At 36.8% G+C, this 24,598-nt stretch overlaps 1 protein-coding gene across 3 annotated transcripts; it reads right to left on the bottom strand.

The window, feature by feature from the left end:
* Window positions 1-5,372: 5,372 nt before the first annotated feature.
* Window positions 5,373-23,302, bottom strand: LOC120768587 (breast cancer anti-estrogen resistance protein 3 homolog). 3 transcript variants are annotated; one of them, XM_040095346.1, is made up of 10 exons: window positions 23,089-23,302; window positions 22,891-23,013; window positions 18,881-19,036; window positions 18,609-18,792; window positions 11,017-11,509; window positions 10,182-10,284; window positions 8,990-10,104; window positions 8,202-8,639; window positions 7,729-8,141; window positions 5,373-7,666 (listed from the first exon to the last, which is right to left on the bottom strand). In XM_040095346.1, the coding sequence occupies exons 1-10, from the start codon at window positions 23,144-23,146 to the stop codon at window positions 7,531-7,533; spliced, it is 3,219 nt and encodes a 1,072-aa protein (XP_039951280.1). In that variant the 5' UTR covers window positions 23,147-23,302; the 3' UTR covers window positions 5,373-7,530. The 3 variants fall into 3 exon arrangements, with proteins under 3 accessions (XP_039951280.1, XP_039951282.1, XP_039951281.1); XM_040095348.1 differs by lacking the exons at window positions 18,609-18,792; window positions 18,881-19,036; window positions 22,891-23,013; window positions 23,089-23,302 and adding an exon at window positions 15,596-16,074; XM_040095347.1 differs by lacking the exons at window positions 18,609-18,792; window positions 18,881-19,036; window positions 22,891-23,013; window positions 23,089-23,302 and adding an exon at window positions 11,969-12,053.
* Window positions 23,303-24,598: the final 1,296 nt, after the last annotated feature.

The following is a 24,598-nucleotide window of genomic DNA, read 5'->3' as shown; positions in this document are numbered from 1 at the left end:
TGTCAGGCAATTGAGATTTCAATATCTTATCTAACCATAGAACCTTTTGCGTCTTCTTGCAATAATGACACATTTAAGTGCAAACTAGGTTTGTTGTCCAGAGTGTTATATCAACAGGATACATATCGCAAACTAACTAGTTAAAAAAGAGTCATAACTCGAAAAAAGGCGAATATTCAGGAGGAATAAAAAACAGTTCCAGTAAAAATTATTGCAATTTTTCAGTCAAATCGTCGTCCATAATATAAAATATCATCTTTTTGTGTCTTACTTAAATATTACTCGTATTCATTAACAGATTAACAGTAATTTTCCAGTTAAGTAAGATAGTAATGACAATGCAAATTTTTTGGTTAGGTAGATAAATGTATTGAGGATGGAGTATGTGTAGTAGTTCACGCAAGTGAGGAAAGTTCTCTGATCGCCATTCACTTGGGAGTGGCCAGAAACGATTATTTTACATATGAGTCAAGCAGCTCACGACTTCCGGTCTTTGACCAAGTATCCTCTGGGTAGCCTAAGAACATCCGTTTGAAGGTGAGCTAAAGTGAGAAGGCGAAACATTCCCTACATAGGGCTGTGCGCTGGGTTTAGGACCCGCCACGTAAAAAACACCCTCAATGAAAGGAAACAACAAGCCTCGGATGAGAGACCCCCATTTTGATGACGACCGTGGCAAACGAAATAAGGACTACGATATAAGGGCATGCACCTGGAATGTCCGGACCCCTAATTGGGAAGGTGCCGCTGCCCAGCTGGTTGATGTCCTCGCGAAAATAAAGGCTGACATCACCGCCGTCCAAGAAATGCTATGGACGGGACAAGGACAGAGACGAGCCCCAATCGATGACGATGCAGCAGACGTTCCATTGCCCGAGCATGAAGAAGTTCGAATAGCATTAACCCGCCTGAAGAACAACAGAGCGGCGGGAGCCGACGGACTACCGGCCGAGCTATTCAAACACGGCGGCGAAGAACTAATAGGGAGCATGCATCAGCTTCATTGTAAAATATGGTCGGACGAAAGCATGTCCAACGATTGGAATTTAAGTGTGATATGCCCAATCCATAAAAAAGGTGACCCCACAATCTGCGCCAACTACCGTGGGATTAGCCTCCTCAACATCGCATATAAGGTTCCATCGAGCGTATTGTGTGAAAGATTAATGAACACCGTCAACAAACTGATTGGACCTTATCAGTGTGGTTTTATACCTGGCAAATCAATAACCGACCAGATATTCACCATGCGCCAAATCCTGGAGAAGACCCGTGAAAGGAGAATCGACACACACCACCTCTTCGTCGATTTCAAAGCTGCTTTCGACAGCACGAAAGGAGCTGCCTTTATGCCGCGATGTCTCAATTTGGTATTCCCGCAAAACTTATACGACTGTGTAAACTGACGTTGAGTAACACCAAAAGCTCCGTCAGGATTGGGAAGGACCTCTCCGAGCCGTTCGATACCAAACGAGGTTTCAGACAAGGCGTCTCCCTATCGTGCGACTTCTTCAACCTGCTCCTGGAGAAAATAGTTCGAGCTGCAGAACTAAATAGAGAAGGTACCATCTTCTATAAGAGTGTACAGCTGCGGGCGTATGCCGATGAGTTTGATATCATCGGCCTCAACACCCGCGCCTTTAGTTCTGCTTTCTCCAGACTGGACAAGGAAGCACAGAAAATGGGTCTGGCAGTGAACGAGGGCAAAACGAAATATCTCCTGTCATCAAACAAACAGTCGTCGCACTCGCGACTTGGCTCTCACGTCACTGTTGACAGTCATAACTTTGAAGTTGTAGATAATTTTGTCTATTTAGGAACCAGCATTAACACCACCAACAATGCCAGCCTGGAAATCCAACACAGGATTGCTCTTGCCAACAGGTGCTACTTCGGACTGAGTAGGCAATTGAAAAGTAAAGTCCTCTCTCGGCGAACAAAAGCTAAACTCTATAAGTGGCTCATAATCCCCGTCCTGCTATATGGTGCAGAGGCTTGGGCGATGACAGCAACCGATGAGTCGACGTTACGAGTTTTCGAGAGAATATCGCATTCGATGGAACGATGAGCTGTACGAGATATACGACGACCTTGACATAGTTCAGCGAATTAAAAGACAGCGGCTACGCTGGCTAGGTCATGTTGTCCGGATGGATGAAAATACTCCAGCTCTGAAAGTATTCGACACAGTACCCGCCGGGGAATGCAGAGCAAGAGGAAGACCTCCACTCCGTTGGAAGGACCAAGTGGAGAAGGACCTGGCTTCGCTTGGAATATCCAATTGGCGCCACGTAGCGAAAAGAAGAAACGATTGGCGCGCTGTTGTTAACTCGGCTATAATCGCGTAAGCGGTGTCTACGCCAATTAAGAAGAACTAGAAGATAAATGTATTACGAATAGATGTATTGAAAAAAATAGATTTTGAAAATTTTTGAGTTGTGGCGATACATACAACATGGGAAATAAGAACAAATTCAAAAAAGAAAGACTCAGAGGGGGGTATTATAAAGTTGCCGTCTAGATGGAAACAGATTGTCGAACGAAACAGCGCATATTTGAACTAAATCCGATCACTGTAACACTTTTTATAAAGCATTGAGTAAAGAGAAAAAAAGCGGAAGGGAGAAATTTGATAATAATATTTGGGAAGATTTACTATTTAACTTTAATTGACTGTGGCTTCTTAGTATTAATTTCACCTGGTCTTGAATATTAATTATATGCATCTATAATTTCCGAAGCTCTTCCATGTTGGCGTAGGGATCCTAAAAAAATGGCTTCTGTAGCTAAATAATTTACCATCTCATATATAGCAAAATGCTTTATCCAAAAACGTTTCAGAATATTTTCTAACGACTACAAGAGGTCGGCGTTTGATCCAATACTGTATATATTTCACTGTATATATTTCAGTTGGATAACTGTACTTAAATGTACGTGTGCAACCCCTTAATTGCTTATTTCAATTTAGAGCCTACATTCGTCATCTAGAATTTTAGTGTACCCTTCATTAAGACTTCTGGTGATGACGTCTATTCGAGATTTGTAGATTTGTTTTTTTTTTTACTTCAAATAAGCCTTAGCCTGCGCTAACAACCGTGGGAAAAATCTCTTCAACATCGGAGGAAAACTTCCACTCTGCTGGAAAGGCCAGGTGGAGAAGAACCTGTCTACACTTGGAATCTGCTATTGGCGCCAATCAGCGAAAAGAAATAAGGTAGGCATTAGTCTTAACGCCTACTAAAGAAAACGAACTTTTAAGCCTGCCTGGTTAAGCTTGATGAGAAGATGAGTGACTTCAACGGCAACCTGCTGTTATTCCCATTCCGGCCGGGGTTCTACACTATTAGTTTTTCAATAACTTTGATCATTCATGGTTACATAAATTTCGCCCCAGTTTATCTTGCCGTCGATGGATTTCTTCTTTCATATATTAAGACCTTCAATACTTCAGGTACTTGCCATAAAGCGATAAGTGTTTCTTTATCTAAACCACGATTATATGCTGAAATGCTGCTTTGGAAAATGAAAACAAAGATTTTTTCTTTGTTATTAATTTTTATATTTCTTTATTACTTCAAATTGATTTCATTTAATATTTACTTATATCTTTGCTGGCAATATAAAATTGTATAAATTAAATGCATCTGATTAAAATATTGTCCAATCTATATTTAATATATAGCAGATTAATTTTGCTTCAAGTATTTATCATATTTATGTATATTTATGTCATATTTATATTAGTAATATGCCTTTGATGCATAATTAGATGCTCCTTTAAGAGTATTATTTAATTATATATAAGTAATTCCCATGGTATTCGTTTAATCAATAGTACTCATAATTATAATAACTATATATTTCGTGTTATTGAAGTCAAAATCCAAATCAATATACTTGTATTTATAGGTTTTTAGTTTAGAGTCTAAAGTTTTTACGTAACGAGTTGAATGGAAGTTGATAGTGAGTCGATAGTTTTTATTCGTAGCGATCTGGTCCAAAAATGGATGTTAAAATGGTAATATTAATGATATATTATATATATATATTTCTTAATTACTAAGAGTATTTAATTTTGAGAATTCGTTGGAGTTTTTTTTATTTAAATAAGTATAGTTCAATCACAAATTAGGTATATAAAAATGAATTATTAACTAAAAGGTACACATTTTTGCGGTATACATACTTTAGAATAACGAATTGAATGCATTTTAGGTGTTTTGGTATATGTATGGATTTATTTTAAATATCATTAATATCATTGATATTTTTGCTATATAATTTATCTTATAAAATTTACATTATAAGTACTGTACAACTGCACACTTGGCGTTGGTGTATTGTAAATGGGTTTGCGTTGTTTGGCCTAAATGCAATCGTTTTTTCGCGTTAGGAATATTTACTCTATATGTCTAATATTAATATTAATATATATTTATATGTATATAAATTTATATGCAAATATATTTACATATCTAAATGCTTATCATGTAATATTTTATGCTGTCATATGCTTATTTCAAAACTCAGAAGAATGTTGAACACTATTTTTGAGGTAGTTACATAATAGAATAAAATAAGGCAACATATTAAATTGAAAAATTATATAACTTCAACTGACATAAGGTTTTTTTGTTTTAACAAATTATGGCGTTACTTTAAAGAAGAAGGATGGGAAAAAATATGGAAAAAGTATGATGCTCAGCCTAAATAAGCGTCTTCAATTTTTACTGAAAATTTTGAGCTTTGAAGGGAGAATTAATATAAGGTTGTCAAATATAACCCTTCCGTTTTTTTGCTCCATATTCAATGCTTTATGAAAAGTGTTACAGTGATCGGATTTAGTTCAATTATGCGCCATTTCGTTCGATAATCTGTTTTCAACAAGGCGGTAACTTCATAATACCCCCCTCGTAGAAGTCCCTTTCCTTATTTGCGTAGAACTCGGACAGCCACTCTCACAAGCCTCTTTTGAGTTCAACTTTACACCGAAATGGTCGATCACCATGGACAGAAACAGGTGGTAATCACTTGGCGCTATGTCCGGGCTATATGGTGGATGCGATAAAACCTCCCATCCGAGCTCCCGTAGCTTCTGACGAGTCATCAACGAAGTGTGTGGTCTGGCGTTGTCCTGGTGGAACACTAACCCTTCCTGTTGGCCAATTCTGGACGCTTCTGGTCGATCGACTGTTTCAAGCGGTCCAGTTGTTCGCAGTATATGGTAGAATTAAGCGTCTGTCCACATGGGAACAGCTCATAGTGGATGACCGTTTTCGCTTTATATTGTCGTGTGTGATCCATTTTTCGTCGCCAGTCACAAACCGCTTCAAAAATGGGTCGAGTTCGTTCGTTTCAGCAGCATATCGTTGGCGTTGATTTGGTCCAGAAGGTTTTTTTGCGTCAAATCATGCGGGACCCAAACATCAAGCTTTTTTGTGTATCTAGCTTTTTGCAGATGGTTTCAAATGTCGAATGTCGGGCGATGTCATGAGATGCCACATGCCGGTCTAACTCGATGTTTTCCGGGATTTGATCGGTATTCGTCGTCACAGGTCTTGCACCGGCTGGTTTATCAATGGTGTTGTTTTCACCCGCTCTGAATCGTCGAAACCATTCCTCCGCAGTTTTTAATGGACATATTGAACTTTTCCAAATCGAATTTTGATTGCAGTTTGGACAGCAGAAGGAAAGAGCAATATTCTTTGCAGCATACCAAAAGAATTTTTCAGTGTTTTTATGGAATTTATGACTTAACTTAATGCCAATGAAAGAGTAAAAAATATTAGTTTTTACGTTGCATGGTGAATAGAGTAAGGATATGAGGATTGTGTTTGGAGTTGATATTACCGAAACCCAAAACACATCTATATACCATATGTATGGTATATACACATATTTTTGTCAGTAATATCAGTTTTTTATTCCAAGCTTTAAAAATAGCATTGTAAGTATTGACTGAGTTCCCGTATCGTCATCAATTTCTCTACAAAATCGATTCTTACGAGCCGCGGTATTAACGAAATACCAGGTATTAGCAATGAGATTAAACGGTGTACATTTCCTATGTCTTTGCTTGGATCTTATTAAATTACATAATATTCTTGGGCAAAATGCCTTGAGAATTTCATCTAGTAATTCCTCTACCTTATGACGTAAGCACTAAGTCACAGAAGTTTGAACAGAACTTTTTAGGTCGCAACTTTGATAAGATATTATACCCAAAACGCATAAGTAAACAAACTAAAATTTTTAAGACAAATTGCTAATTGTTAACACGCTTAATGCCTCTAAACTACTGTTTAATTTTTTCCAATAAATATTACCGACAAGCCAAACCATGTTTCCTAACTTTGCATATAATACTTGGTATCAAAATGAAAAGTAAATAGCTATTAAGTACTACAATACTGCTCTATAAATGTATAATTAATTACATAATATGTTGTATTTGATATTCTTTACTTACTAATTTGGTGTATTCAATTCGAGATCAGAGTAAATGTGGAATGCATATTCTTTCAGGGTCCTTTATACCGGTAATTTGGCAAATGTTTTGGAACATTTTTTCATTATGTCATAAAGTAAAACTATTTAAGGGAATGTGTAACAGAATAGTGATATCCTCAGCTTCACTCTGGCAGATATAGCAATATGTTCAACATGCGAGTAGTTACAAAACACTGTGTGCCTGTGCATCAGAAATATTGAAATCATATAACTTCGGCAAACCATTTTAAAAGATCACTATGTTTCTAGAAGATCTACATAAACTTCGATGTACTCGTAATAACTAATGTATGATGTTCCCTCATCTCTCTCTATTGTAACATAACGCCAGAACTATAAAGTACACATTAATATATTGTTCTTAGCCACTGTTAATCTCGCTTTTGGAACTCTTTAAATGTATAAAAGTGGATTTCTATTACAAAGGGCTCAGACTTCATTTTCATTATACGTTTCTACCTTTCTTTGAAGCAATTTCAATCTGCTAAAAAAATTTATTAGGCAAATTTTAATCGCCAGAAATTGTAATGTTTCGTAAAAAAGCTGAATTTGCACTCTGCTTGTCAAACATAGTCAGACGCATTGGAAGCCTCAGATACCGGTTTTCAATTACATACATCATTTTTCGATAAATATAGCATTTGCATCCAAAAGGTATTAAAATTTTTAAATAAATTTCCAGCGTGTTACTAGTGCAATTCTAGTACGGGTACACCAGATAGGTCTGTATTTTTTATTATTTGTCCTGAGATCGTTTTAAGGATTAATGTTTGCCACCAAGTATCAATTTTTTGCATATTCCGCTCTACCTTATTCGATAGCTCCTCCACATTTAATATGAACAATACTGTTTAGAATTGTTATTCACTAGCCATTCGCTACTCTAGTTACTACAGCGAACCAGCAAAATAAAGCGAACAATTTGGCGCGAGCTTAATCTAAGTATGCCTCTGGTAGTATAAAAGTATAAATGCATTTTGCGATTTTTGTATATATATCTACACAATATCCTCTTACTTAACCAGCAGCAGAGTCCACACTGCAGAATTTATCGGCCATTAGTGCTAGCACTTTTTCGAGTTTTGAATGACGATCCTCTGGAGTAGCGGTGACGCCATTACTACCCCATAAAAATTTCACGTGGAACTCGGTTCTGAAAAGTCGTAAATAAATACATAACTCACAATGCACTTGCAACAACTAATGAGTACATACCTAAATGCGTCGCTGAGCAATTCGTCCAATCGCTTACTGGACTCTTCAAGTAAAATTTTCGCATTTTTTCTATACAGCGATAAATTGTTCAGGAAATGACGCGCCGAGTCTAAGTGTAGAAAATTAATTGTCATGCCGAAATCGTCGGCTTTAGCCTCCCATGCTGTTATACAAGTGCCATACAGTGAACTGCGATCGTCCAGGTTGACATTATTTACACTGATAATATCGATGATCGGTCGATCCTTCAATAGCGCATAGAGTAAGACATGTGGTACTGTAGTGTTTGGCGCTTGTGGGTTGGAACATTCATTCATGCTGATTAACGTGGGTCGTAGCTTGGCTTCGAAGGTGAAAGCGCTGTCTGTGTACTTCTGGCGGAGTATGTGCCAAGCTTTTTCTAGTTTTTGAATCTGTGAAATAGTATTTAGAGTTTTGAAATTAATTGAAATTGTTGTGTACTATTAACTTACCTGGGGCATGCATAAGCCCAACATAATGGCACAGAAGCCGAATAGATTGCCCAAAGCTGTTTTCGTTTCCACTGCAATCTGTATCCATTTGCTTAGTAATTCCGCACGATCCAAGTCTGTTTGACAAGTAAGTATTGTCACTGCGACCATTAATTTTATGCACTGTGTGCGTTCGATTAAATCAGTGCGGAATAATTTGCCAAATGGTAGTGTCAGCATCTCCAAGCCGCAGCAGTCTAATACATTGCGATCTTCATCTTCAGGCAGCTCTTCAATTAGTAGACCAATATCGATACGCGTTATATGCTCAGCAATGACTTTGGGACCAGTTTCCAGCAGCATCATCTTAAAAGTGGTAAGTGCGTCCCCATCCAATGGCTTATTATCCACTGACGGTAAGAGCAGTGTTATGAAGTTTTCAAAGTCGAACTTAGAAACCTACAATTTAAAGAGCAGGTATTATTTCAGAGACTGATTTTAAGTTGGTAAAAGGTGGAAATTTTTGAAGCTGTGTGCTTCAGTAGAACGAGTAGTGGAATTGGTGTATCGTGGACTCGAGCCCATAACATATATACTAAATTTACCAAAACCTTGAGCATTTCGAAACAAACCAGAACTTTTTCTACACAATTTGAAAACATCAGAACTTGCAACAATGTATGATAGCTTATCTTAGTGCCAAAGCAATCATCTTTTTAATGACTAATATTTACAATCCACGATACTATTCAAATTTATTCAAATCTGAGCCTAATTAAAAATTTTACTCCGGCTAGATACCCACTTACCGGCTTGAAATCGGGTATCTCCATAGTGAAAAGCTGCTCTTCTGCTGCAATTACATCGAAATCAGCAAGACTCTTAAGAGCTGCCGACGATGCTGAATTACTCAAAAAGCGTGGATTCTTTATTATTACACCACGATGTTGGGTAAACTCGTTGGAGTCACCAGGTATCGAGCTCTGTACCGAATCGCCAGAACCATTGCCCGAATCAGAACCACTGGCGTGATAACCAACCCCTACAATACCGGCGCGATGCGCTGCCAATTGCTGTTGCTGTTCCTTCTCTTTACGTGCCTGACTATTTGCGCGTACTGGCTTCGGTGGTGGACTCGGTGGTTTCTCGGGTAGCTCGGGTATTTGTCTGCCCTCTAAGCTTGTGCTCAAGCCAACGGCATCTGAACCAAAATCTCGTGCCAAACTTGAGATACGCATAATGCTATTGCCGCGAAAGTTATTAGTATTGGGACGTGGCAATGAATGTGTGGTGAATTTAAAATGATCGACTGCCTCAGTGGCAGCGGAACATCGCGCGATCGTTTGAAATCCATTACCATGTAGTTTGCCCGCTTGCGCCAAGTGCTCCAGATGACTTTGTAAATTTATATTATCCCCACCAACTAACGACGTCTCGCTAACTAGCACCTCCTTTTCGAAATTGCTTAAACGACGACCATGATCACGGAAGCCATTCGGATTATTGACGATCTCATTAGGTTGAGTAGGCGCGGCTTGTATAATACCATCAGCGCTTGAGCACGATTCACTATTATGCGATTGACGTACACTAGTAGGCGTGGCATGTGCTGGCGTGAGGGATTGAGAGCGCTGTTTCTTTGATGGCAGACGTGGAGGTATTTCGCGTTTGACACGCGGCGGTGATGACATGGGGCTGTGTACTGGTTGTTGCTGTTGAGTATGCGGTGTTATAATACCGGACCCAAAGCGAAAATTCCCATTGTGGCTTAGTGGAGAATTAAGTGGGCTAGCACCTCGTATGCCAGCCAACATTTGCGTGTGCAAATGATTACCAACAATTTTATGTCCATAGAACGATAAAGGATATGTCCGATTGCAGGGATACTGTATGCGAGCACCGGAAGCTACCGAAATAGGTTTGCCTGGAAGAAATGAAATCGTATTTAGACTTCCTATTATATTCAATAAAGAATTTTTTAAGCCAAAGGCGAATAATTACCAGAACCAACATAAAAGGTGATGAGGTCGGGCACTGCATCAAAGGCATCCTCCTCAAATTGATACTGTACGCGCTCGTAAACCGTCTCAGGTTGTAAAAGAATCTGTAATGAGTAATAATTAATGAAATAAAAATTCTAATAATCTGCTTTCAATATTTATACAATTATTAAGAACAGCTTCATTGGAAGGTTTAGCCAAGTTCACCTAGTATATAATAGCGACATTGCTCTTAATTATAGTGGTCAAAGTGGCAGGGTTTTTCCTATAAATTTTAGGCCGCCAACGAAGTAGTTGTAGCATCGATTCATAGTTTCTCAAAACTTAGCTCTGATGTAAAAAGAACACGCTTAATCGATAAGGACAATCAAAACTTAAACATTTTTCTATCATTTCTGGCACCAAAAGTGGGCCCAGTAAAACTTTAAATATTTCCAGGGGTTTTCAGATCCAAAGATTTCTTTAAAATGGAAGATTATTGAGCTGAAATACTTTTTATTTTTTAACATCTCGGATACAAGAATAGAAATCTTTAGGCTGTGAAATTTCAGTTGACTTAGCCTTGATAGATTTTGGAAAGACTGCTTATTATTGGATTTCGATTAAATGACCGATCTATGGAAAGTGATTAGAATATAAACTTAAATTATTTATATGTATGAAGTGATCGTGTTTCAAATATATTTTCAAATGGGCATCATAATGACTATTACTAGCCCCTTCAAAGTCGTCACATCTCTTCGACGCGACGGAGATAGAAGGAATTCTATAATTTTGTTCGTTGTCTGCTACAATTCTGAACACACAATTAGCTTTTACTAATCTCTCTCGCTTACCTTGTTTATAACAAAATGTAGCACCTGCGTTTTGGTGTGACAGGTGAGAACATAATTGTCCGGTTGGGAGGCGCAATCTCTTATCAAAAATTCTCCTTCCCTCTGTACAATCTCTTCGGCACGTTGCCGTGACAATGGTCCATGATACCAGGCATGCGAACGTAAATCCTTTGCATCCAAACTGAGTTCCCATTCTAAAGCCTTCTTCAAAGCAATTGCTTCTTGTTGTTCGCCAGACGGTGTGCTCACCGCCATGCTGTTGGGTGGCAGTTGATGGTGTTGCTGTAGATGCAACTGACCCACAATAGATGCTGTAGAGCCACCAATACTGCTGCTCAAGTTACCACTTCCACCAACATTGTCCATCGTGTGGATTGTGTTGTAGTTGTCGGATGCACAGCGATCGGCAGTAACCGGGTGGGTTAAGTTTTGCGGTTTTGTTGCTGCGTTTGTTGTTGTCGTATTAGTTTCTGGAGGATCTAGTTCCTCGTAACTGCAATGAAAATTGTAAATTTGAACAACAGTTGTTGCTAGTAAACACGCGCGCGAGTAGGGGGTGTTGATAGTAAAAAGTGGGTGGTGGTAAGAGGAAGCAGCAAAATGCAAAACAAAAACAAACAGTTGGGATATTTTCTCACTCGTTAACTTCGTGTTTTTATTCGTTTTGTTTTTGCTCTATTTGCTTCTTGCTTTCTGTTTTACTGTTCCACTTGCCACAACTTCCTGTTGGCTAACCACTTTGCCTGTATTTCAAGTGGCTAGCATTGAAAGTTAAGTACCTTTTTTCAAAGTGCAAATAATTGGTCAGGGATTTGCCTAGATCAAGGTTACAACTGTTTGCTTGATAGTATGTAGTAAAAACTTTTCTATTCGATACGATAATAATAATTAAGGAAAATAAAATGCTGCATTTCATGGTATTAATTCAACTCCATTCTGAACATATACTTACTCATAAACAAAAATCACGGTCTACCAATTTTTAAATCCATTTCTCCCAAAAAAGTTCTTAAATGCTCTATAAGAAATTACACACAAGTGTCTAAAAGAAGTTCGTTGCCGTTTTCACTACTTTTTAGTTTAATTTTTACTTTCCAAATATTTTAATTATAAAAAATCGGTTTTTCTTTCACAAAAGTATACGCTCGCCGTCTGACTCGTTCTGTAGCTGAATGAAAACTCGCCTTACTTGCTGGCCCTGCCCAAAAGGTATTTTTTGTGTCCGCCTACCCTGCTGCTGCTTGATTTTTATGCCGCAAACTACGCGCTTGCTTCTCTGAATTTGTGATAAAACACACTCTCACACACATGCATATTCAATACTTGAATTCTCTTCATTTTCTGATATCCTTTTGCTCCACAGCTGCTCTCGCGTTCGCATTTGCAACATTACAACTCCAGTGTCAGTGTTCTAATGCTCCAACCGTTCAACTTTTGCAACTTCTACAACACCCCTAACCTATTGTAAATCAAGAAAAACAACTAAGGACAGTTTTGCTTTCCTTAGCTGTCAAAAGGCCGCCTTCGAAAGTCTTGTTATTATTCATTCAACCCTCAGGTTCCCAAACATTTTTGACTGACAGCGAGCCGTGAGCACAAAGGACATTTCTCAATTGTTTTTCGGGATGACGCATGCGCATATCATGGCGCTACAATTCTCCTGAACGGTATTGACTACTGTTCAGATGCAGACTTGTAATAAAATTATAAATTTGCAAATATAATTTTTATTATCCAATAAAAATAAATCTCTGACAATATGTTAAACTATCTTAAGTTGACTTCAATTATTACTGACAATTTAAATTATACAACGTAACGATTTGGATATTTATTTAACTTTTAACAATAACTAAGAATCGTAAATTTCAGACCAACCTGTAGATGAACATCCCAATATCATGATATACCCACATTTAGGATAGGAAGAAAATGATCAGCATTAACTAACATTAAAAAGCTACTTAAAAAAAATTCAACAATTTTTAAAATACTAATTATATAAGAAAGAAAGTTTCTCCCATAATAGGAACACAATTTTCAAAACTGATATATGTAGTATATCATTTTCCAATAAACACTTGATTTGAGTTTTGTTCGATGAATAGGAACGAAAGAATCATGTCGAAAATAGAATAGCAAGCTTGACATTGCTTGATGATGGCTGGCTGAAGTTAGAAAAGTCTCTTTCTATACTTCTACAATACATAAATTTAGCCTTGATTGGATCTGAACATATATCCACTGTAGTAATTTGTAAGAGATTTATTTTTGATAAGAGTGAAACATCAGAAACGCGACCTGTACTTAGATTCCGCTAAATAACATTATAATACCCTTAGATTACTATTTTTGTATTCCTGTTAAGAATTTGAAGCATACAAATTTCTATGGTGGTTGAACACAAAAAAAGGTTGTAATTTTTGGGCAATGAAGTTCAATATTTTGTTAACAAAGTTAGGTTTTGGTTAGATGGCTAATCGAAGATCGCACGTGGACTGCTATGTGTAGTCCTTTGTGAAGCCATAGAAAAGAAGAACATCTGTGTTCGAACTTATAAAAAAGCAGAACGCTTAGTAGCTGTTCACATGAGCTATGAACTGCAACATCTCACATCGCATCACCTCCCGTCACATCACATCACATCACATCACATCACGTCACGTCACAACACCTCATCACCCAACAGTTCACAGCATACACCAATACACACACACGCATCAAACACAGTACTTAACACCGATCATTACTACAACGCTACAACACAACAACCACACGAGTCAAAGAGACGACTCGTAATCAGCATCTATTCACCACCCAAACCATCAAAAGGGATTGATCCGACCGGGATCGGTCTCTTACCGTTTGCATCCGTGAAGCAAAGCAGTCGTCCGTGATATTTAGTTTTCATTTTTTAACCGCAATTTTTTTTTTATTAAAACCGCCAAGTGATGGGAGTGAAGTGAATCACCAGGTTCGCCAACCGTGTGCAGCAGTGGGTTCCGCAGAACACCACAATAAAAATATATACCCATAGAGTATATATACATTAGGGTGATTCAATTTTTTTTTTTTTTTTTCAATTGGTACTCGCAAAAATAGGTTCCTAGACACCTCTAAGAAAGCCTCTCCAAATATGAGTTTTTAATTGTAACGGGAAGGTCCTCCGCCTAACGGTTTTCTAATTTTTCTTATTATCAGATAGAAAAATTTATATCTCGCTTCCAACTACTTGAAAAAATATCTTGTTAATTAGGTTTTGTAGGAAATTGAATGCTCTAAAATATGGTCTCCTATGATTTTTTGTAAACCCAACCGTTTAAAAGATATTAACGGTTGAAATTTGACTATTTTTGGAAAAATTCTTTATTTCTTATTAATTTTATAACTCAATGAAAAAAAATTATTATGAATGATGAAACACATAGTTTTGTAGGAAATTTACTGCTCTATAAAAATGGTCTACTATGATATTTCGATTAAGTTAAGCGTTTACGAGATATTCATCGTCACACATCAATGCATATTAGGGTGGATCAAAAAAAAAAATAATTTTTTTCGTTTGGTACTCTGAAAAATAGGTTCCTAGACACCTGTAAGAAAACCTCTCCAAAAATCTATTCATAATAATTTTTTTGCATTGAGTTATAAAATTCATAAGAAATAAAAAATTTTTGGAAAAATAGTCAAATTTCAACCGTTAATATCTTTTAAACGGTTTGGGTTTACGAAAAAATCATAAGAGACCATATTTTAGAGCATTCAATTTCCTACAAAACCTAATTAACAAAATATTTTTTCAAGTAGTTGGAAGCGAGATATAAATTTTTCTATCTGATAATAAGAAAAAATAGAAAACCGTTAGGCGGAGGACCTTACCGTTACAATTAAAAACTCATATTTGGAGAGGCTTTCTTAGAGGTGTCTAGGAACCTATTTTTGCGAGTACTAATTGAAAAAAAAAATATATATATTTTTGAATCACCCTAATATACATATATACATAAATTTTGTAATTAAATATAATAAATTTTATAACGAGTGTGAAAATCAGTGCCTTTCATTTTCGGTCTCATACGTATACTATACCAAGTAAGTATACTAGTGGCGTTCCTCGTAACTGCAATGAAAATTGTAAATTTGAACAACAGTTGTTGCTAGTAAACACGCGCGCGAATAGGGGGTGTTGATAGTAAAAAGTGGGTGGTGGTAAGAGGAAGCAGCAAAATGCAAAACAAAAACAAACAGTTGGGATATTTTCTCACTCGTTAACTTTGTGTTTTTATTCGTTTCGTTTTTGCTCTATTTGCTTCTTGCTTTCTGTTTTACTGTTCCACTTGCCACAACTTCCTGTTGGCTAACCACTTTGCCTGTATTTCAAGTGGCTAGCATTGAAAGTGAAGTACCTTTTTTCAAAGTGCAAATAATTGGTCAGGGATTTGCCTAGATCAAGGTTACAACTGTTTGCTTGATAGTATGTAGTAAAAACCTTTCTATTCGATGCGATAATAATAATTAAGGAAAATAAAATGCTGCACTTCATGGTATTAATTCAACTCTATTCTGAACATATACTTACTCATAAACAAAAATCACGGTCTACCAATTTTTAAATCCATTTCTCCGAAAAAGTTCTTAAACGCTCTATAAGAACTTATACACAAGTGTCTAAAAGAAGTTCTTTGCCGTTTTCACTACTTTTCAGTTTAATTTTTACTTTCCAAATATTTTAATTATAAAAAATCGGTTTTTCTTTCACAAAAGTATACGCTCGCCGTCTGACTCGTTCTGTAGCTGAATGAAAACTCGCCGTACTTGCTGGCCCTGCCCAAAAGGTATTTTTTGTGTCCGCCTACCCTGCTGCTGCTTGATTTTTATGCCGCAAACTACGCGCTTGCTTCTCTGAATTTGTGATAAAACATACTCTCATACACACGCATATTCAATACTTGAATTCTCTTCATTTTCTGATATCCTTTTGCTCCACAGCTGCTCTCGCGTTCGCATTTGCAACATTACAACTCCAGTGTCAGTGTTCTAATGCTCCAACCGTTCAACTTTTGCAACTTCCACAACACCCCTAACCTATTGTAAATCAAGAAAAACAACTAAGGACAGTTTTGCTTTCCTTAGCTGTCAAAAGGCCGCCTTCGAAAGTTTTGTTATTATTCATTCAACCCTCAGGTTCCCAAACATTTTTGACTGACAGCGAGCCGTGAGCACAAAGGACATTTCTCAATTGTTTTTCGGGATGACGCATGCGCATATCATGGCGCTACAATTCTCCTGAACGGTATTGACTACTGTTCAGATGCAGACTTGTAATAAAATTATAAATTTGCAAATATAATTTTTATTATCCAATAAAAATAAATCTGTGACAATATGTTAAACTATCTTAAGTTGACTTCAATTATTACTGACAATTTAAATTATACAACGTAACTTTTTGGATATTTATTTAACTTTTAACAATAACTAAGAATCGTAAATTTCAGACCAACCTGTAGACGAACATCCCAATATCATGATATACCCACATTTAGGATAGGAAGAAAATGATCAGCATTAACTAACATTAAAAAGCTACTTAAAAAAAATTCAACAATTTTTAAAATACTAATTATATAAGAAAGAAAGTTTCTCCCATAATAGGAACACAATTTTCAAATCTGATATATGTATATCATTTCCCAATAAACACCTGATTTGAGTTTTGTTCGATGAATAGGAACGAAAGAATCATGTCGAAAATAGAATAGCAAGCTTGACATTGCTTGATGATGGCTGGCTGAAGTTAGAAAAGTCTCTTTCTATACTTCTACAATACATAAATTTAGCCTTGATTGGATCTGAACATATTTCCACTGTAGTAATTTGTAAGAGATTTATTTTTGATAAGAGTGAAACGTCAGAAACGCGACCTGTACTTAGATTGCGCCAAATAACATTATAATACCCTTAGATTACTATTTTTGTATTCCTGTTAAGAATTTGAAGCATACAAATTTCTATGGTGGTTGAACACAAAAAAAAGTTGTAATTTTTAGACAATGAAGTTCGATATTTTGTTAACAAAGTGAGGTTTTGGTTAGATGGCTGATCGAAGATCGCACGTGGACTGCTATATGTAGTCCTTTGTGAAGCCATAGAAAAGAAGAACATCTGTGTTCGAACTTATAAAAAAGCAGAACGCTTAGTAGCTGTTCACATGAGCTATGAACTGCAACATCTCACCTCCCGTCACATCACATCACATCACATCACGTCACGTCACAACACCTCATCACACAATTGTTCACAGCATACACCAATACACACACACGCATCAAACACAGTACTTAACACCGATCATTACTACAACACTACAACACAAAAACCACACGAGTCAAAGAGACGACTCGTAATCAGCATCTATTCACCACCCAAACCTTCAAAAGGGATTGATCCGACCGGGATCGGTCTCTTACCGTTTGCATCCGTGAAGCAAAGCAGTCGTCCGTGATATTTAGTTTTCATTTTTTAACCGCAATTTTTTTTTATTAAAACCGCCAAGTGATGGGAGTGAAGTGAATCACCAGGTTCGCCAACCGTGTGCAGCAGTGGGTTCCGCAGAACACCACAATAAAAATATATACACATAGAGTATATATATATACATAAATTTTGTAATTAAATATAATAAATTTTATAACGAGTGTGAAAATCAGTGCCTTTCATTTTCGGTCTCATACGTATACTATACCAAGTAAGTATACTAGTGGCACGCGTTTACAGTAGCCAAGACAAATTTGCACAGGCGTCTAATTTTCACTCCCGCTACCTCGGTGGGATGTCTGAAGGTATGCGCTCCCAAGTGTTTAAGTCTTGACCTCGCAAACGCGGAAGGGTCAACAAAAAAGTGTTGAGTTATTTCCACCTCATCTTCTTCCATACAGCTTCTACAAATGGCGTCTGGTAAGATTCTCAACCTTACACTATTGACGCCAATAAGGCAATGGCCTGCTAAAAGCCCCACAATTGGGGAGAGGCTAGTCTTACTAAGAGCAAAGATATCATTAGAACAAAGTTTGATAACCGACAAATAAGAATGGTAAGTTAAAACTTTTAGAAGGCGGACTTTTCAAGACATACAAAATTGCACTCTGACTTTTTTATTGTGATTCCCCGTGCTAAATGTGAGCCCTGTTTCTTAAATTGTTATTGCCCAACCTTCCCAGAGTGCTAACGAATATGTGCTTTACCACGGAGTTTATAACACCAAGAAGGAGATCTTATAAAATATATAATGTATATAAATGATAACCGTGACGCTCTTAGTCGAACTTAGTTTGGTTATTGGACAGAAATTTCGCTTTCTCTCTTAGAAGCTGCTCATTTGTTAAAACCACCGATATCGGACCACTACAACATGTAGCTACCAAACAAACTGGCCGATCAAAATTCAGTTATATGGCAACTTCTTATTTGTGAGGGGTACAACCAAAGTTAATGTTTTTTCTTGTTTTTATATAAAGACAGCGCTTGTTCTAAATGCTAAATGTGTTTCAAATGCGTATCATTAATTATAAATAACAGTGTGGTATACTTACATCATATCCGAAGCATTAAAAGTCAGACGCTTAGAGTCCTTACTGTTAGTTCTAAAATTGGAAAATGAATTACGATTACTGCAATTACGCTGCAGCAACCGCTCTATTTCACTGGAATCGCTTGATAAATACATCGGTGGACAAGAGTTTTTTCGCTTGGACAGCGTGCGAGGTAAGGTGGAAGCTACAAATAAAAAAGAAGTATCTGCTTTATATAAATTTTGAAAAAATATTCGAAACTAAATAATGAAATATGCGAATACAAAACTTACCCTCAATATTCAGCGACTGTCGACACTTAGCCTGTACACCCATCAAGCTTGATAGCATTTTTGCTCGATGACTGCTCTGACGTATGCCTCTGTGCCTTAAACCGCAATCAGTTAAATCGAGAATATCTTCGACAGTATTATACATTTGGAAGTTGGCTATAATAAATTTGTTTCAAGATTATAATAGTTTTAGGCGAAGCTGTAGAAAAAGAAACTAAGATATTTATAATCTTTCTTTATGTAAATTTAATTTATTATAAAACCGTTTATCTTAAAGCATAAATAACTATATTTGAGCTGTGATTTGAACAGTTTCGAAAAAGTTAGCGTGGATTCGCCACTGTTTAATGGGCATCTTCCACCCCACTTAAACTAAATCGACAAAAATTACTCGGGACAAATCTTTCCGGCACCCTGACAGCTTAAAAATGGATGATATCTGATTATAACCCCGCTCACTACCCATCTAACGGTTATGTTGAAAACTATAAAAGTGCGATGTCACAATAAATAAATGCGTCTTTGACATTAAACTTTGAACCCGATATGATACCAAAGGGCTTTATAGGAGCCGGTATAATAATTGGACAATGCCAGTGGTACTGTCCACTTATAGAGGAAAAGCCTTATATCAGTCCCCGCGGAACCAATTTAAACTAAATTCGGTAATTAACATTATTCTAACCACAACCACGCCTACTTATATCATAACACAATTTCAAATTTCATATGATCTTTCACTTTAACGTAAACAAATCAAGCACCAAAGAACATATTGAGATAAAGCTTTGCAGGAATAGTGTCTTGCTATCTCAAGTCTAAAAACTATCAAAATCGAACCATAACTATTTAAGGCCACCAGTGGCGTAGCTACAACTTCGGGCGCCCGGGGCCAAGGATGTTCTGCCACCCCCATTTATCTACCTACCTACGAGTTTCATGAGGTGGTTCGAACAAAAGTGCATTTTTACAAAATATCTTCGATATTAAGTTTATAAAATTTAGGAACTAGAAGCCACGCAAACTGTGAAGTTCCAAAATTCTCACAATACGGTTTTTGAGGAAATTGATACCTAGTAAAAAATAGGAGTGTTTTTTCGGGAATGATCTAACATCGAATCAAAAGTGCATAAAATCGGGTCAGTACTTTTTATAGGCCCCATATACTTAATGTAATGATTTTCAAACTTCCAATTGACTTTATGCCGCATATGTACATAATGGATATCGGTAAATGATAACCTGTAATATAAGTTAGTAGGTAAAGTGATTGTAATCCTTTCACTCTTTCGTCGAATAACGAACGTTGAATTCTTTTGAATCATTTTTACACTTTACCAACATGTATTAAAGCTTTGTTCACAAGACTATTGCTTTTATCACCAAAAACTAATCACTTAGATATAGGGTTATGTATATATATATAAATAAATGATCGGGAGACGAGTTTAATTTCGAGTCATTCTGCATCTACGTGGCCTGCAGCTGATAACTTGAGTTAAAACTGGTACATGGGTCTCTTGGCATCCAAGGCGGTTGGTATTGCAAATGGCCGTATTTGGAAGCAAACAGTCATACAACATACTTATAAGGTATTAAAAAAATGGGTTTGATCGCGCTCTTTAATAGGTTTAATGGGAATATCTCACAAACCACTAAAAATATTTTTACCACACTTGCCGAAAGGAAGTTCTTCTAGTGCTTTTTCGTGCGTATGAAAATGAGTTAAATTAGATGATAACCACGCCCACTGCCTATATATTGGAAACTACTAAAATCGTAAGAACTCAATAAGTAAATAGGTCAGATACACTGAATTATAAAAAATTTTACACGCAAAAGGTTAATAGTTGCTGAGGTAAAAATTTGACAATAGGTGTACATATATGAGAATATCTCAAGAACTACTTCATCATTTGCAACCAAATTTGGTGCATAACATTTTTTCCAACATCTTATATTATACTACTGTGATAAAATTTAAAGGTGAATTTTGTACATTTCGTCTCCTCCAAAGTAATCCCCACCCGTTGGAATACAATTATGCCAACGAATTTTCCGGTCATCAAACTTTGAAGTTGTAGATAATTTCGTCTATTTAGGAACCAGCATTAACACCACCAACAATGTCAGCCTTGAAATCCAACGCAGGATTGCTATTGCCAACAGGTGCTACTTCGGACTGAGTAGGCAATTGAAAAGTAAAGAAGCAGATGAAGAGGAAGACCTCCACTCCGTTGGAAGGACCAAGTGGAGAAGGACCTGGCTTCGCTTGGAATATCCAATTGGCGCCACGCAGCGAAAAGAAGAAACGACTGGCGCGCTGTTGTTAACTCGGCTATAATCGCGTAAGCGGTGTCTACGCCAGTTAAGAAGAAGAAGAAGAAGAATAGCCAGGAGTTAGACGAAGATAAATCAGCCGAATGCGGTGGTTGTGGCACGATATTAGTTGAAAATGTGGCGAAGTGACCACGAATAACGAATGCAGTATGAGATGATGCAGTTCTTTGTTCAATAAATTCAGACATACACGTAGTAAAAATTGAAGAATTCACTATTGGTGCCTCACAAAACGACGCGTTTCTCAAATACTAGTGAATATTTTGACGTAAAATTTAGCATAGATGTACAGTACTACCAATTTACAGGAAATTTACCGATTCGAAAAACACGCGTAGGATAAATTAAAAATTCACCAAAATTATCAAAAAGGCGAAATCGAAAAACAACCACGTCTACCTCCCATATATACAATTTTGAATTCCATAAGAATCTTTCACTTTCCAGTATACAAATCAATCAACAATAAAGTTATTGGGGTAAAATCTTGACATAATTTTCCAACTCGCCAGACACCGAAAATTTGTCCCTATAGCTGAAGTATAGTATATCACTGAAATTTAGAGGGAATATTTTCCTGATGATTGTGTGCCAATAAATGATAAAATCGGGCTTCTATTCCAACTTCCAGTTGACTTTGTATTATATAAGTGAGTGTGCGATGGATTAAGGAAATTGAGAGAGCGCCTGTGTTTAATATGCTTATGATCTTGTGTCTACAATTGACAATATCAGGCCAATACTACCCTCAGTTCTCATTATAAACACATTTCAAACATGTTGACTATGAACCATTACAGCATAAAGCTTCCATTCCACAGTGACCCTTATTGAATAACCTTAGTTTGATTCGAAGGTTGTTTACATCAAACAACGTTGTTAGGAAGAACTAGCAAATCATTTTACGTTGAATGTACGAGGTGTGTGCAAAAAGTATCGCGACAGTTTGCTGACAGTTTTCTTCGATTGCAGGGGCGTGGTGCATCATGAGTTCTTGCCACAGGGAAGAACGGTCAATAAGGAATATTACCTGCAAGTTATGCGCAATTTGCGCGAAACAATCCGCCAGAAACGCCCGGATTTGTGGAAGAACAAAAATTGGCTTTTGCACCACGATAACGCCCCTGCTCACACATCGTTGCTTGTGCGCGACTTTTTGGCCAAAAAAAAAACACAAACTAATGATGCCGCAGCCACCGTATTCCCCAGATCTGGCCCCCTGTGACTTTTTCTTGTTCCCTAAACTGAAGAGGCCCATGAAAGGACGACGTTACGCTTCTCTTGTCGAGATAAAGACGACATCGAAGGAGGAGCTGAAGAAGATAAAAAAAAATGATTTTTTGAAGTGCTTCGAAGATTGGAAAAACCGTTGGCATAAGTGTATAATATCTCATGGGGATTACTTTGAAGGGGACAAAATAGATATTCATGAATAAATAAATAATTTTTGAAAAAACACAATATTCGCGATACTATTTGAACACACCTCGTAAACCGATGCCGGTTATTTATGTTACATATATTTGCTAGGAAGAACTGTGAAGGGTATTATAGCTTCGGTGCAGGAAAAGTTCACGTTTTTTCTTGTTTTTTGATCGAAGTGACAATTCATTTTTCATAATAATATATGTATTTCATTTAAATGGGTGAAATTTCAATTTATTACTCACTTTCATACTGCTGCAAACCGAGCAAATCCAGCCAATCCGCGATACTCATTTTCATATTATAAACGATCGTTGCTGTTTGATCGCGGCGCTTCATCAACGGATAACGGAAGTTCCACGACATACCTTTATTAATAAATTTGTAAGTAATTAAGCTTGTTGTAAGCCACAAAATATGTACTCGTAAAACCTCGTACTCACTTCCACGGCGCTGAACCATGCCCTGGGCATCGCATTGTCCTGTTTGTACATTTCCCATATTGTTGTTGCTGTTGCACACTTTTCACTTTTCGACAGCTGTTAGCAGCACTCAGCTGTTCAATTGAAAAATATAATTTCAGAATTTGTTCTTTGATACCGTCTTACACTTTTATAACCGTACAGACTATACTTATGCACTTTCAGCATTTCACGCTCGCTGATCTACACTCAGTGCCGTACCACGATCAACTATTAAAGTATTTCTCAAAAGAATTTATTGTGCAACTGTTGGACGACTTTTGCGTGTTTTCATAATTTTTTTTACCATTTTGTTGGTGTTGTTTTTGTCATTTCTCATATGGTTTTGAAGCAATGGCATAGTGGTGGTGGCAATAGTGGTGGAAGCGATTGTAGTGGCTGCTGATATTTGAGGCACTCCATTCCATTTCATCGCCGCACAACGGCACATGCAATCGGGTATTTTCATTTCTATTCTCTTTGCGTGTTTTCTAAAAATTATTTTATTTACCCTTATATGAGTATCTATATAGCTGTATTTATATATTTACTTCACATGTTATTTAGAAGGTTTTATCAACTTATATCTAGTATGTTATTTTTAATATCGAGTTTCGCTGATCGCAGCAGAATTCCCTCAATTAGCCAGCGTGAACTTGGCGCTTTTATATACATACCTACATATATGTACTACGTTACAGTTTTGGTCATGTAAATAGAACACTCACTGACACTCACATACTAAATACACAGTGTGCAGTCAGAAGATAACATATTTTGCGTGATCAATTCCCTGATTTGTTTTTTATTCTTTCCAAATTAACAGATGTTTAATTATGATCAGTGTAAAATTGATCCGTATTTTTTGATCTTCTTAATATCTCATGTCGGGCCGTGAATTAAAAAAAAATAGTGCTCAGTATAAGAAACCTTTTAAAGCAACAATTTTAACGAAGTATTGTAAAAGTCCTAAATGGTCTATTAAAAAATCTGCAAAGTATTTAAATACGAGTTATATATTTTTAAAACGTTTGTCTGACCCTTATGGAAAAAGTGGAAGATGACAAAACCAGGAAGAGGGAGAAATTACGTGCCATCTAAAAGCGAGGACAAAGCTATTGTTCTCTGTTTAAAAAGTAATCACTTCTAAGAGAAGCTAAAAAATTGTGTTCAAAAAAGCACTGGATATATATTTAAATACAATATGAAACAGTCCTCAGAGACCAGACATCAAACGCACCAGTATTGTTATCAAACCCTTTGAAAAAACATACTGAACAAGTAAGGAAGGACTAAGTAAGGGTACAACCGCTCATTTTATACTCTTGCAACTTGGTAGAATTAATGCCAGGGAATACCTTAAAGAGTAAAATGTATATATATTATACATAACTCTTACAAGGTGCGTTCCAAAGTAAACAAGACTTTTTGAATCTAGCGCCCCCTGGTGGCGCCATCTATATGTCGACTAGTACGTTAGAATTTGTTATCA

This window comes from Bactrocera tryoni, chromosome 2, assembly GCF_016617805.1.
Source record: "Bactrocera tryoni isolate S06 chromosome 2, CSIRO_BtryS06_freeze2, whole genome shotgun sequence".
Taxonomy (NCBI): domain Eukaryota; kingdom Metazoa; phylum Arthropoda; class Insecta; order Diptera; family Tephritidae; genus Bactrocera; species Bactrocera tryoni.
Note: the sequence above shows the minus strand (reverse complement) of the source record. Positions and strands in the feature narration are given on the sequence as shown.

Coding starts and splice junctions, on each gene's coding strand:
- LOC120768587 (XM_040095346.1), bottom strand. CDS start 23,146: ATGGGAAATGTACAAACAGGACAATGCGATGCCCAGGGCATGGTTCAG. Junction 18,793..18,880: donor ACAGTCGCTGAATATTGAGG/GTAAGTTTTGTA, acceptor TTTTATTTGTAG/CTTCCACCTTACCTCGCACG. Junction 10,285..11,016: donor TACATTTTGTTATAAACAAG/GTAAGCGAGAGA, acceptor TACTCATTACAG/ATTCTTTTACAACCTGAGAC.